At 36.2% G+C, this 16,082-nt stretch overlaps 2 protein-coding genes across 2 annotated transcripts in view; both read right to left on the bottom strand.

Moving 5' to 3' along the window:
- Nucleotides 1-4,643, bottom strand: part of si:dkey-119f1.1 (Structural maintenance of chromosomes protein 6-like) — a 36,003-nt gene extending 31,360 nt beyond the window's left edge. The window contains exons 1-3 of the mRNA XM_058747876.1: nucleotides 4,525-4,643; nucleotides 1,955-2,089; nucleotides 1,696-1,813 (exon numbers count right to left, since the gene is read on the bottom strand). Of these exons, the coding sequence (XP_058603859.1) occupies nucleotides 1,696-1,813; nucleotides 1,955-2,086 (250 nt within the window). The 5' untranslated portion in view covers nucleotides 2,087-2,089; nucleotides 4,525-4,643. The remainder of the gene's footprint in view (nucleotides 1-1,695; nucleotides 1,814-1,954; nucleotides 2,090-4,524) is intronic.
- Nucleotides 4,644-12,332: 7,689 nt separating this feature from the next.
- rgs13 (regulator of G protein signaling 13) lies at nucleotides 12,333-15,268 on the bottom strand. Its single transcript, XM_058750936.1, has 5 exons — nucleotides 15,113-15,268; nucleotides 14,955-14,996; nucleotides 14,802-14,863; nucleotides 13,395-13,561; nucleotides 12,333-13,295 (listed from the first exon to the last, which is right to left on the bottom strand). The coding sequence occupies exons 1-5, from the start codon at nucleotides 15,181-15,183 to the stop codon at nucleotides 13,110-13,112; spliced, it is 528 nt and encodes a 175-aa protein (XP_058606919.1). The 5' UTR covers nucleotides 15,184-15,268; the 3' UTR covers nucleotides 12,333-13,109.
- Nucleotides 15,269-16,082: the final 814 nt, after the last annotated feature.

Below are 16,082 nucleotides of genomic sequence, written 5' to 3'. Positions count from 1 at the left end.
GTCGCTCCTCTATGCCCTGCCTTTCTGAAACGTGCCGATTTTTACAAAGCTCATCGTTCTGAGAAGCGAGGCGTGCTCTGATTGGCCAGCTATCCAGTGCGTTGTGATTGGCTGAATACCTCAAGCGTGAGACGGAAATGTTACGCCCCTAACCATTTTGTGATGCCCTGACCTGGCGTGACGACACAAAAACAATAAAACCCATTACAAACGAGGCATTTGTTGTATCCAGTGGGGACATAATTACTGATTATAATGACTTATACTGTCTTTTTACGCGTCACGTTGCATCGTGCCTCGTAAACATTACCATGTCTGCATTTGTGATCGGAGAAACAATAAACAACAAGCACTACTCTACACTGCTCAAAACTCGCGTTTGAATAGTCAGTGGCAAATTCTTTAAATATGAAAACATACTTACAGGCTGTTAGTCAGAAGCACCAGACTGTCCTGGCAGGCTACTCTCACAGGTTCAGGAAATAGTCCTCCGTAAAATGTGCTGCACACACTCTAATACTTGGGTTGAACTGTTCTGGAACAGTGTTGTAAATACAACTTAACCACTGATTTCTAATTGTGTCCTCTTTTGAAAGCCCAAACAAAGTAGTTTTGCTTTCACAAAGAAACACAGCGTCTCCACGACATGACGCCGGCGGCAGCAACAATACTACAGCAAGAATAAAAGTCCCGCCCTCTTTCACTGCATATACGTTTGGGCGGTATTTTGCAAATCTCCCACACAGTGATGTAGACGTGGGGGCGTGTCTGAATGAGCCGTTTTAGGAGGGCGTGGCAGAGTCTTAACTTTGATAAAGAATATCTCTTTGGGTTTGAGACTTTAGTCTTTGCAACTTCAGGGATCTTATGTATGCACAAACAGCTTGTAACACTCCAAAGAGAAAGGAAAACTTGAAATCGCATCATATGACCCCTTTAATTATTCACGCTCATGTTGAATAAAGTTGTTATTTTTGTTTTCTTTGCGCACAAAAAGTATTCTTTTAGCTTCATAAAATTGGGGTTGAACCACTGATGTCACAAGGACTGTTTTACTGATGTCCTTAATACGTTTCGGGGTCTGGGAACATTTCAGCTGCATTGCTATATATACACAGGGTCAGGAATCTCTCGGATTTCATCAAAAATATCTTAATTTGTGTACTGAAGATGAACGAAGGTCAGAATTTACGGGTTTGGAATGTCATGAGGGTGAGGATGACAGAATTTTCATTTTTGGGTGAACTAACCCTTAAGTCTTTGGATAATGCTTTAATTCTTGATTTTTACATTATGGCACATATTTATGTTAGCACTATGTATTACAATATTTTAAAATACTACAATGTCATTTGAAAAAGAACTGCAAATACGGACAAGGCTGAATGTTTGAAAGTTCAACTGGACAAGTCAAGTGACATATTCTGTTTCACTCTCAAAAAAACAATAACTGGTGAGGAAAACATCAAGGCTAAAAAAAGAGTGAATAACATGTATGATACTTTATTTTCAACATCAAATGGGTTCAATGAGTTCATTCAATGGAGGAATCATCAGACTGACAAACAAGTAGTCTGGATCTTGAATCTAAAATAGTTACTAAAAACATTGCCATGACTCAGGTTTTTAAAATTGACACCATACAGAAAAATCTATTTTCATGCAACTAAAAATTAAATATGAAGAAGCACTTACTTCCATTGTTTCCTACGACAAAGTTAACGTTTGGACCAAACGCAAAGGGACCAAGCATCGAGTGACACATGAAGTTCCTTAGAGAGATACTCTCTATGATGCCCACTTCACCTGTGACCTGAAAACACACATACAGACATGTGTATGAGGACATCACAAGCAAAAGTCTATGCAGAATGTGTATAAGGTATTACACATTAGGTATTTTATAGTAAAAATGAGCAGTCGAGACAGTTGTACTGTGCTGGATAAGCCTTACACTCTGTGATGTGCTCAAGCCATCTCCTGAACTGAAGTAGCCCTTTTCATCCTCTTCAGTGGGCTCGGGTTGAGACAAACGGGTTCTCTTATCAGGCGTCTGCCCTGAATTACTGCTCTTCCTCTTCGACATCTCCTATAAACATCAAACATTTATCACTCACAATAAACACACAGTCATTTATATCCCTGATTGTCATCACACTGCCACGTCACTTAATCAGAGGTCAAACCACAAGTGGGAATTTGTACATTTGCAAATAAAGTCTGTAGTTTTAGCTTAAAAACGATTAACACCAAATCTTATTAGATGAATGTAACCACTTAAAGTCACAAAAGTACAAATGCAGGGCAGAGACTAAGCTTGATGCATCGGCTGTTGATTGGATTTTGAAATGTGGGAACTGCACTGCACTGGTTTAAGCAGACTAATGCCTGGCTCACACTACAGGATTTTTAAAATCCTAACCGATTATGAAATCTGGTTGCAGCACACACATAAGGAGAATCTTTGCAGATTATCTTCCCTTAAATCTTAAACATGCACACACTACAAAATTTGAAATTTGTGGCGCATCACACACTACAAGATATTATTAAGATTATCATGCCAGAGGGAGTGCCTCACGTGATCTCACGCAGCAGCTCGTCAGCAATGTTTACATAATAGCTAGCATACTAGCAGCTTTCACTCACCCGGTGATAATGCTAGCTATTATGTAAACATTGCTGACGAGCTGCTGCGTGAGATCACGTGAGGCGCTCCCTCTGGCATGATAATCTTAATAATATCTTGTAGTGTGTGATGCGCCACGAATTTCAAATTCAAAACTGCGCTTCTCTTTCTCCTTATCGTCGGTTGTGATACGTGTTCGACATATTATACAGACAATCGTGTTACTACAAAACTTCAAGAAGCAGTTTCCTCCGTCTCCACTATTCAACGGAGCCGTACAGCAGCTGTTTTGCGGTCGCGCATTGGCTGTTATAAGTGCTGACGTAATCATATAGCTGTCATCACCCCGATTTAAATCCTAAATATCAAACATGTTTGATATGATCGGGGCGGCCCCGATTTGTGTGCTAGAGGATCGGGAGGTGCAAAGTTCTATTGGTGAACGCCTCACATTACCAGATAACCCGCGCCGAACATCGGGACCGATTGAGGTGCTCGACAAGATTTTCCCTCCGACTCTCGGGAGGGGGAAATCGGGGCTAAATCGGGCAAAAAATCCTGTAGTGTGAGCCAGGCATTAATGACTGGAGAAATCCTGCATGTGTCACCAGAGAAAGATCCAGTTATGACATTTTGATTAAAAATAAATACATTTAAAAATTAAACAGATGCACAGACAAACTGTTCACAGTAAGATGTATAATAAATAAATAAACAAGGAATGTTCCTTCAAGAACATTTTTTAAATAAGGTAACTGTAACTTCTTATCTCACGATTCAGATGTTGTTTCTTGCTATTCTGAGGGGAAAAAAAGAGAATTGTGAGGTATAAACTCATAATTCTGACTTCTTTTTTTTTTACTTGCAATTCCAAATGTATATCTCATACTTGCTGTTTCAGCCACATGTAAAAAAAAGTTGAATCGCAAGAAACAAAAATATGAATTGTGAGATAAAAAGTTGTAATTTCCTTTTAGTTGTCACAATCAAGATTACAAAATTTGCATTTGTTAAAGCAAAGGTGGACCGCATTTAGGTTGTCTTGTGATTTGAGGGTTTGATAATCACAGAAATTACTATTATTATAAGAATGTTTGACAAATAGCCAAGTGTAGGCTGGATATGTCTTTTAAGAAAACAGACAAATCAACAGTGGTTCTGATTATAACATGGTAAATTTACATATAAAATAGTATAAGCAGAAACATCATATGTTTATTACAGTTACTAGCATTGTAACGTTACAGTAAGCCTACAAAAAGAAATCTGAAAATGACTAACATGTTTTGGTATTGTTCTGATTTTTATCTGACATTGAGCTGGCCTTGTCACACATATCTGACAACACTGATCACGATCACACAAACCAAGACAAAGCCACTAAAGGAAAAGTGACAACTGATGCCATCGCGGGTGTTTCCACAGAAAATCATTTTGCTCTTTCGTAGGTCGTGCCATGCATGTTGCATAACGAAAGAGCAGATATTCAGTAACACAATTCAACATAAATAGTTAGTTTATCATAGGCTACTGACAGACAATTTGAGCGCAAAACGAAAACGTAACGTTAAATTAAATCAAAACATGAAAACGAAACCACTTGAGACATCGATAGAGGCGACTTCGGAAACTTTAATACAGCAAATTTACTGTGAGATACTGGGCAGGTGCAACATTACTTATGTTTTATAAACACTAATGTCACGTTGAAATTCGCTTTCTGCTAAAATGTTGACGGACAGGCGACAGACTTTAAAAGCTGATACCATTAACTTAGTTCCTAAAAACGACTGCGGACACGTAGAACAGAAAAGCGGAAGATATATATTAGAGAGTATGGTGTTTTTGTCAAGTTTTATGTCAAAAGTCAAGTGTGTGAAACAGACGCAACATACCAGTAAACCCTCCTGCTCCTCGCGCGCTTTGACTGCTCAGTCAGAGCGCGATGGCGTCAGGGCACTTCCGGCTTGTCTCCACCAATCAGATAACTCACAGCCAAGAGGTAGGAAGGTGAGTGGTGAAAAATGAATGTATTTTCAAAAACATCCTGATCCAGTAATTAAATCACAAACGAGTGTCATAAAGAAGGAAATTCAAAAAAAGTGTGTGAAACATACGAATAAACAAATTTTTCAATTCAGCGAAGGAAGAATACAAAAATATCCTTTCTAATCACATATCTGTAAATATTCTCTATTATAGATCTGTGTTTCTCTTAAAAAAAAGTATATTTAATAAAAAGATTATGTCTACTTTTCACAACTTTGTTTTAAACCATAATGTGTACGAGATAGGGATTTATTTAGGCTATTTTTTTTTATTCAGTTGCATATTGAAATAATCCACCAAACCCATATATATATATATATATATATATATATATATATATATATATATAATACTCAAAATACTGATTTAAATATAGTGTGAAATATTTTTTATGAGTTCTTAAAATACTCAAATAACCACCCAAAGTGCTCAATAATAACTTTAACTTTTTACTTATAAATAACATTTGACAGTTTCTAATGCATTTAGCAGTTTTGTGCAGTATTTTTGTAAGGTTTGTTTGCCATCTGGAGTTGCCATAACATAGCAACTCCTTTTCAAAAGACTCGGTTAAAAAAAAAAAAAAGCAGATAAGCATTTAGCATTCTAGCATTTGATGATTAAATGACCAAAACATTAAAACAATGCGCTTGCCTATTTGCAACACGTTTGGTCAGGTGACTCCATAAATTTAAAACTAATCTAATCTAATACAACACAATATAAACTGGTAAAAATGAGCTGATAAAATATATGTAGCCTATACATTGAATGTCAGTAGCTTTTCAATAAAGTGCCTGTCAAATAAAAAAAAATGTAAGCTACTCTCCACTAGATGACGCTATTGACCACATTTTTATTTTAAACCAATGCTTTGAAGGCATGAGCTCTTTTAACGTGCAGTCTACAGATACTGATTTGACAAGCATTAATTCTGACTTGATACCAAGCACCACTCTGGGCTCTGGACAAAGATTGGTACAGTATCTTTTACCCATCTTGGGTAAATGCATTAACAACTGGAAAAGAAGCCTTAGCCGACTTTAAAACTGTGAATATATTAATGAAATAACTGAATACATATATTTCATGAAAAATAATTTTGTATAATTCAGATTTTATTATAATTTTATTATAATTCTGCTGCAGATTAAAAACACAGCCAGTCAGTTTCTTAGCAAACTGTCAGCATGACTTCTCAAAACGCTCTGCTTTGCACAGAATGTCACTTTACTGAAAGAGGAATAAACTTACTGACCAAAGATCACAATGTTGGGGCTGCAGTACCGTCAGACCTCCTCTGGTCAAGTCTAATGGACATCTTAGATACTTTAGAGTTACTGCAGTGTCTCGCTGACCCAGGGCCAGTTAGTGCCTCGGTGTCAGAATTTCATTTGCAGTTTCCAGGCTCAACACAAAATTTGTCAGTCACCACTCATCCTCCAGGATGCACAGACTCCTGCATAAATGAATGAAAGAATCACGGACAGGCATTCATCTCCATCAGGCTGTAGATTCTCTGTTGTGCTTTCAACCTTGTACAAGCCAAGGACCCCCTAGTGTATATAGAGATGGAGCATAGACTCCTTGTTACTTATGATATAATACTGTTATTGTTACACATTGTTGCATTTTAAGACTGGTCTGTCATAAAATGTCTATAGCTACCATATTCATTTGACATACTTTGTTATGATTCTTTGCAAAGCCACAAAAATAATCACTATTGTCTGTAGTTCATTATCACCTGTATTAATAGACAGACATGTGCATATTAGCCTACATTTTAATTACTTAATATATTAAATGTAGGCTATTTTAATGGGGCAATTAAACTATAAAGTAAACATTAGCAATGGATGAAGCAAACTTAATGTTTATATATATATATATATATATATATATTTATTTTTTATTTTTGTGTGTGTGTGAATGTACACCAAAATAATGAACATTGTTGTTTTATTAAACTTCGAAAATAATACTTAAACTTATAGACCAGGGTAGCATCATATTTAATTTCTGACAGGAATAAAAACTTAGGCTATCTTTATAAAGAAAGTGAGAGAGACAGACAGACAGACAGACAGACAGAGAGAAAGACTTTTAGGAGACCAAAAATTCTATAAAACAGTTTTGAAAGTTGCGAGTTGATGAAAAGTCTGTGATCTAGGCCTATATACAGTGTGTGCCATTGTAAAGACTAAGTTTATTCTTCAAAGTCTGGTTTTCATCTGCATTAAAGTCAAGGTCTAAGATGTGCTAGTAGTGATGCAAAGCATGAAACTTAGATAATGAAACTGACTTATCATGCTTTACCAGTAAAGTCAATGGGAGAATCAGAACCAAGGCCAAAGAAGCAGAGAAAGTCTGAAGCCAGAAGAGAGAAAGGCTGACAAAGACAAAGACCAAAAAACAAAAAACAACAAAAGAAAAGCAAGGTGGAAAGAGTTATTGATGGACAGGCACGGGTATTAATATCGCTCTCAAAAACTCAAAAACTCACTAGCATCAGTAGTTTACATAAAATCCATAGATGCTTATTCATAACTATTTCTGTAGATGGCAGTGTTGTGTCTAAAAGCATTGAGACACTAATGAATGCCTCTTTAAGGAGCCATGTGTTATTATCATGCTTAGATTCATTAAGAAAACTTAAGCAAAAAAAAAAAAAAAAAAAGCTTCTCAAGAGACTGAACCCACTGATCCACCTTGGCATGTCTGAAACAGTCTGAAAGAAAACAAACAAGAGGCTCAAGATCCTTTAGTTTACAACCTTTATCTTTTATAACTGATGCCAATCAATAAGTGTAGATTTCCTCTCAAGATTTTTTGGGTTTTCCCAGAAACTTGTTATGAATCTCTATGTCCAAGATTTGCAACTGTGTATTAGATGCCTGAAAAGATTGTGTTTGTGGTGCACAAGTGTTTTGCTTACGTGCTTTGTCAGGTCCGAAAATGTTTAAATGTGCTGTCCTTTCCAAATCGTGCGACCTCCATTTGCTGTTTTGATATCAGTAGATCAAACAGAATGAAATCATGAAAGGATGTGGCTTGCGTGTGCGCTTGAACACTTAACCTCTGCTTTGACGTCTCAAACACACAAAGCGTGTCAGTGTGAGCATGTATTATGATGACGCATTAGTACACGCACATCACCAGTAAAATGTAACTTTACGAATCCTGGAGTAGTGCCAGATTTATGGCTATTATAAGCATTTTTAACAACACGCTCTCATGGCAATTTGTAATTATTTTATGTTTTGGTGAATTGGTGGTGAATTCATATGAATTTTTATACAATCTGCATATGCCCAAATGTGGATTAGGATTGTAACCCAAATGTGAAGCTGGGGTGGACCATTATGCAATTGTACAAATTCATACATGTAGTTCATCATTGAATTCAGTGGTTCAGTGAGTCATCGTCCAGCTCAGTTCAGTTTAAATAGTGTCTGTGCAATCAAGTCGACAATATCGCTGGAAATTAAGTATCCCCAACTAAGCAAGCCAGAGGTGACAGCGGCAAGGAACCAAAACATTGAAACCAGGCTCAATCGGGGGCCCAGTTCTCCTCTGGCCAGACAAACCAGCAGTTTGTTCCATGCTGCAGCAAAGTCAGATTGTGCAGAGGAGTCATCTGGTCCCCGTGGTCTTGTTCCGATGGCTGTCTAGGTGACAAGGTCTTCACTGGGGATCTGTCTCTGGGGTTCATCTAGGTGTCCTGATCTATGCTGACGTTCAGGGCTGTAGAGGTCATCTCTAGGTGCTGATCCACCATTTGATCTGGATACGGACTGGATCCGGGTGACTGCAGTGACCATCTGATCTGGATACAGACTGGATCGGGTGGCTACGGTGACCTCGGAATAAGAAAGAAACAGACTAATATTAGCGTAGATGCCATTCTTCTTACAATGTAACAAGTACATTGGGCATTACGGGAAGTTTTTCCAGTTCCGGATGACCTAATTAATGCAGCCTAAAAATCCTTTAATCCTTTAACACACACACACATACACATGCAGAAAGTAATTGCTGACTAATCAGAAAACTTATTGGCTTCTCTCAGCCAATGGTGTGAGTCTTGGGCGGGCTAACTGTTAGTAGCAGAAGGGGGAGTGTCTTGGAAACCTGTTTGGAAACAATTAATTTTGCAGTTTGGTGGTGATTATTTGATAATCTAATAATTATCTTTACTTTATGAATGTATGTTCGGTAAAACTTTACAATACGGGTGCACAAATATGCATTAAATAATGCTTAACTAATGCATAGATAATCATGAGTTAATGTATAACTCATGAAGAACTAAACAATTTATTAATGATTACTGCGTCAGCAACTAATGGACATTATATATGATTCATAGATTAAGTAATCAATAAATTGTTGTTAGTTAAATGTGTCATAATGTATTCATTCCCTAAACGTTAATGTTAAATGTTTTTCTCAAATACACATTGGACACAATTACTGGCACCCCTAGAAATTCTTATGAGTAAAATATCTGAAGTATATTCCCATTCATATTCACGATTTTGAGCACTCCAGGGTGATTATGAACATGAAATTATCCAGCCATGGCTTCCTGTTTCACAGAAATATAAATAGGAGGGAAAACAAAGCCCAAATTCCCTTAATCATCCATCACAATGAGAAAAACCAAAGAATATATTTATGATGTGCAGCAAAAGATAACTGCCCAGACAGCAAGCAGTGTCGGCCCAGATCCGGTCCACATCTGGCCCGCATGGATTTCACACGGGCCAGATGTGGGCCGAATCTGGGCCAAAACTATGTTGCTATCTGGGGAGCTTCACAAATTAGTGAAGTGGCTTTAAGAAAAGAGCTAGAGCAGTGAAAATTCCCATCTCCACCATCAGGGCAATAATTAAGAATTTCCAATCAACATAAAATATTACGAAACTGCCTGGAAGAGGACGTGTGTCTATATCATCCTAATGCATGGTGAGAAGGAGAGTTTGAGTGGCTAAAGACTCTCCAAGGACCACAGCTGGAGAACTGCAGAAAATAGTTGAGTCTCGGGGTCAGAAAACCTTAAAAAAATATTGTCAAACAGCACCTACATCACCACATGTTGTTTGGGAGGGTTTCCAGAAAAATTCTCCTCGCTCATCCAAAAACAAACATATTCAGTTATCAGACACGACTGGAACTTCAAATGGCACTGGCTTCTATGGTCAGATGAAACTAAAAAATGAGCTTTTTAGCAGCAAACACTCAAGATGGGTTTGAACACAGGGATAAAAAGTACCCCATGTGTACAATGAAATATACTGCTGTATTTTTTGTTGTGGGCCTATATTTCTGCTGGAGGTCCTGGACATCTTTTTTTAGACACATGGATTCTATCAAATACCAACAGATAAAAAATCAGTAAGTGACTGACTCTGTTAGAAATCTTATAATGGATCTTCCAACCGTACAATAATCCAAACACAAACCTCAAAAATATCACAAAAATGGTCACTGAGTACTGTGTCACTGAACACAAAACCAAGCTTCTGCTGGCCATTCCAGTCCTCTGACCTGAACCCTGTAGAAAATGAGTGGGTGAACTGAAGAGAAGAAGCACCAACATGGAGCTGTGAATCTAAAGGGTCTGGAGTGATTCTGGATGAAGGAATGGTCTCTGATCTCTTGTCAGGTGTTCTCTAACCTCATCAGGCATTATAGGACAAAATCCAGAGCTGTTAAACTGGCAAATGGAGGTTTCAAAAAGTATTGAATAAAAGGATGCCGTTAATTGTGGCCAGTGTATATTAGAGAAAAATATTTATTTCATAATGATATTTCCCCCCATTTTAAATTCTTATTATCCAATGAAAGGTTAGATTTTTGTGAATTTTTAAAATAAAAGATCAAAAGGATTAACAATGCAGATTAATTTTCACGGCCTTTTTTGATCATATTTACCAAGGGTGCCGATATTTTTGGCTATGACTGTATGGTAAGGTAACTTACAGTTAACCAGTTATGAGTCAATAGATGCTGCCTAATGGTGCTGTCTTTATATGCTCTTGTCACAGATTCCTTACATATTTTTATCAGATTTTTCACTATCAAGGTGATATTTAATAAAAGTTTTTTTTTTTCCAAACCACATGACATTGACATATTTTATGCATCCCTTTCTAAAGAATCACACACCATAAAGTAATTTACAATATGCTGCTTATTGTGCTAAACAGTAAAAGACAATGGTAAGTAAATTACCCAGAATTTTTAAAGAGCACCTGACCAGCCATAAAACCTGCAATATTCTCACAGAGGAAATGAAAATTTTTCCAAATGAGCATTATAGGAAAAAATAAACCAGACAGTACGTGTGTGATGTGATTATTTTTTGTTCCAGCTGAGGGGTACTGAGTGGATTTGTCAACTTCCTGTTTGTCTGTGATATTTGAAAAGAGTACAGTGACTATCACACTATTTGTGTAAATAGGGAAGTGGTGACAGAAAGTCAGGCGTCATCATGTGATGTTACCCCATCCCCTCCCCCCACAAACTTTCGGTCATGAAACAGAAAGCAGCATGCTGAAGGGGATGTCCAATATAAATTTCTTATAACTACATCTGTTTATTACACTTCAGATTACATATGGCAAAATATATATATATTTTTCATTTTAAAGAAAAGTCCCTAAAATTTTGCATTGAATGTCTGATGTGCTGGCTGTGGCCCAAAAAATATTTGAGCATCTGTAATCATCACAGTAATATATATATATATATACACATACATACATATGTACATGTATATATATACACATATACATACATATATACATACACACATACATACATATACAGTATATATATACAGTATATATATACAGTATATATATATATATATATATATATATATATGGACACACACACACACACACACACACACACACACACACACATGATGCTATGGCATCATTTATCAGAACTTTTGAACTATTTTGTTTTTCAGTGAACAGATTATCAGTTGTTTTAAAGGTGCACTTTAGTTTAGGAACCATTTTCTAACTATTAACTAGTTATCATACATATTACTAGCATATTGACTGTTTATTAGTACTTAAAAAGCATATATTAGATCTCTTAATCCTACCCCACACTCTCAGAAATTAAGCTACAAAAGCTGTCACTGGGGCAGTACCTTTTCATAAGGTACAGTTTTATATCTATTAGGTTCAAATAATTTGTACCTTTATTTCTGAGAGTGTATAACTAAACTACCTTACTAACTATTAATAAGCAGCAAACTAGGAGTTTATTGAGGCAAATGTCATAGTTAATAGATATTTAATTGTGTAAATTTGTCCCCAAACTAAAGTGCGGCCATATTAACATTTAAAACTTAATATGTGCTTAATTACTACTAATAAATGGCTATTATTCTATTAATATGCATGCTGATTAGCAACTAGTTAAGAGACCTTAAAATAAAGTGTTACCAATAGTTTTGCTGCAGAAGTGTAACTTCCTTTTAAGTAAATGTCACTTGGTTTAGTATTATCTTTATCTGATGGAGAGATATTTATACCTTTAAGTTTTGACTTTCAAATGAATCTTTTAGGCCTCACCAAATTAAAAAAACAAAAAACAACAAACAAACAAAACAACAACAACGAATGACTTTCTGTTTACGGTTGTGTTTATTAAGTTATTAAACGGCTCTTAAAAATGAACATCCAGACAATCTGGATCTCACATGTTTTTTTTAAAAACATGTCTATCTCATTAATTTGCCATTCAGAAATCAGGAGTTGATGCATCCAGGAAACACAAGCCAAACTTTTTATATTACTTGTTGACCTCCTGAAATAATATCCAACTGAGAAATCGTAGAAAAATTGAAATGGCTAGGTGTGTTATACATATTATATATGTTATAACATATTATTCCCATAAGTTCCCCACTGGACACAAAAACGGTGGGATTTACATGTGCTCTGTACATTGTATGTTTACAGATCATTTCATGTCCAACAATTAGTTTTTGCCTATTGCGTAATGAGTTAATATTAAAGAAAATGTCATTAGTATTATTCCCAAGGCATTTCATGCTAACCAGATTTGACACTCATCAAAGTAATAAAGTTAAATAAGGTCCATATGGTGTTCCTGTGGTTGCAGCATGTTTCAGATCTCCTGTAGTTCATCACAGGTGAGCTGTACAGAAAGCTCATTTGTCTTTGTATATCTCACAGCCACACAGAACAATAGAGCAGTGTAATACAGTACATATAAACAATAGCTTATTCAAGCTTTTTTGCGGATCACAATGTCCAGTGCAACCCAAGTCCAGGCCTGAATCTCCACAAAGCCTGATTACTCCACGGCCATCTTGTCCATTGCTCCAACAGTCCCACAGATGTATTTGGAGTCCTAAAGTCCCTCATTCAAGATGTTCTCAGACCTTAATCCGTTGTGAGACTGATTCCAGAAGTGATCTGTACATGTCCGAGCGAAGAAACCTGGGATAAGAATCCCTCTCCATAAGACCATAGACAATCCTCTGAGCTTCATCAAAACACACTCTGGTAGGAGCTTGGACGCTCTGCTTGATAAGCTCTCTCGTAACGTGGTCGATGTTTATCTGAGGAGAGATTGACGGAGAATCATATTGACGTTGATCGATTACTCTATCGATTAATAAAACCACACGGAGATCTTCTTCAGTTCACACTGTTCTTACCTCTTTGGGAGCTTCTGCCTTGATGTAATGCTCGAATATCTTCTTGGCCCTTGAGGATAGTCTGGAGGAACTCCTGATTTTTTTGAAGTCTTCGCATACCAGCCAAAATTCAATGTTCTCATCGCTGAACTCAGATTTGAGGAAGGTGTGGAATGTTGCCATGCCATCTATAAGAACAAACCGCAGGGTTAGTCTGTTGCTCAATGTAAATGCATCCATTTTACATCAATGCAGCAGCCACTGGGCCTCAGTAAGTGTTTAGACACATAAATCACTCTGAAAACTGAATTTAATCACAGTGGATACAAAATGAGTATAAAAAATATCAAGTGGCAGCTACAAAAAAAAAGTGCTTTTCTCAGAACAGAACCATTTTTAAAATGAATTTTAACCACTTGGTGTCAAGGTGCTTGATCTTTATAATAAATAAACATCTTTGCTTGATTTATTCCAAGCTTTGAGATATTTTTGCTCTCTATCACTATATATATATATATATACAGAAGAAAAAAAATCCAAACCAAGAAATGTATGTATGCAAACATGATCTCTAAAAAACAAACTGAAAGCCAAAAGCAGCTTCGGTTTTACAACAACTACTGGACAGAAAAAAACAAACAAAAAAACCCCCATTAAAATAGACCATTAAAAATGTTGTGGTCCATCGATTAAAAAAAAAATTTTTTTTTTAAAGGCTGCATATATTTGATAAAAAAATACAGTAAAAGTAATAATTGTGAAATATTATTACAATTTAAAATAACTGTTTTCTATTTGAGTATATTTTAAAATATAATTTATTCTTATGATGCAAAGCTGAATTTTCAGCATCATTACTCCAGTCTTCAGTGTCACATGATCCTTCAGAAAACATTCTAATATGCTGATTTGCTTCTTCTTATTATTATCATTGTTGAAAACAGTTGTGCTGATTGATAGTTTTGTGAAATACTTAATTTTAAAGCATTCTTTGATGAACAAAAAAAAACAGCATTTATTTCAATATCTGTTATAACAAATATCTTGACTGTCACTTTTGATCAATTCATTGCACACTAAATAAAAGTATATTTTTGAATTATCATTATTATTTACATTCTTATGTGTGGTTTATGTGTCCAAACAGCTTTAATAAAACCGAAGCTGCTTTTCTCTACTCTTTTGCATACATATACCACTAGTTCAGGTCAGCTGCTTGATCCAACTATCTGACCATCTAGTAAACAGTGTAAGCTTTGTTTGTACGTTTTTGCCCTGACCTACATAACATCAATTAAAACCACAATGGAAAAGAAGTGTTCGTGAATGCTGTGATAACATGTATTATGAATCCAAAATTCATACAAGTATGTGTGCATAATGTCAAGCGTATTAGATTCAATAGTTAATTATGTGTATGCCACTTACATTTGGATCTAAGAAGGTTTTCCAATGACTGGGACCACAGCAGAGTCTCACTAGGGCTCAGTCTGTTTGAATAAAGCATAATGAGTGGATGTTCAAATGCAATCCTAACACAATAGTGATTATAAGAGAAAAACTAAAATGAAAGTAGCTTACTTGTCTGTCAACAGGCAACGAAACCGCCACTTGTCTAGTCTCCTGAGGAGGGAGATTTTTTTCAGTTAAATATGTATGACAAAAGCACCAGTTCCATGATATACATACTGTTTTTAACTCACATTTCAAAAGTAACTGCAACAATAAACAACACTTACCTGGGACTGACTGGTTTATCCTCCTTATTCATGTTCTTTATTTCAGTTGAAGATGATAATATGGTTGGCATCTTAAAAACTTTTCTGGTGCTGATATGTGTTGGCGTGCTGTTGTGCTTCGGTTATTTCAGTTAATAAGAGCGGGCTTGTTCTCACAACTGTTTTTATACCGTCTTGTCTTGGCGTCATGCATGTAGTAGGCTTATCACTTAACCACAATGAAAGAGGAAGTTTTTGGGGTGACGCTAACTAGCTTAGACAGGCGCAATAGTGTTTCTATCTATGAAAGCAGCTACAGCACGGCTGTGTAGATGCAAAGATGCAAATCAGACTGGAAAGTTCACGGGCAGATAAGCAAATGCTGACTTTTGCATCAGATCTTTTGTATACAAGCTCTGTGTTTGTGTTTAGCCAACAAACAATGGCTGTGCTTTTTTGATATGCACGTCTTGTTTGCAAGTGTTATTGCTTTTTCCATCTTTAATATACTTTGGTGTATTTTAGGAAATTGGCCATCTGAACTGATGGCTACAATAGCCAACTGTATCACGCAGGCAACATGTTGAAAAAACTATTTAAATAGTGCCAAGATATTTTTTTTGTATCATATTTTCGATCCTTAACAAAGTAAAAATGTATTTAATGTTCAACAGGCATCTGAAAGTAACCAGAAGACACTTTTTACCACAATATAGTTTTAGAAAACCTTGCAAGTGTTAATAGTGTCTTTGTAATAGTTGCTGTAGCCAGTCAAAATAACTTTTAATAACCATTTAGCAACCTCATGCTAAGATAGAGGATAAGTGAAGGAGTTGCAAACACATAAAGAAAGAAAAAGTTTGGTTACAAGCATGAATGATACCATTGCTGTCCCAAAATCTTCCCTACATTCATACAGTACATTATACAAGAGTTAGGGAAGCTTTTTCCAAATGCAGCTTTCAGACAGGGCAAAATCTCAGTTCGCCAT

The sequence above is a fragment of the Onychostoma macrolepis genome, chromosome 02, assembly GCF_012432095.1.
Source record: "Onychostoma macrolepis isolate SWU-2019 chromosome 02, ASM1243209v1, whole genome shotgun sequence".
NCBI lineage: Eukaryota > Metazoa > Chordata > Actinopteri > Cypriniformes > Cyprinidae > Onychostoma > Onychostoma macrolepis.
This window is presented reverse-complemented; position numbering and strand designations above follow the sequence as displayed.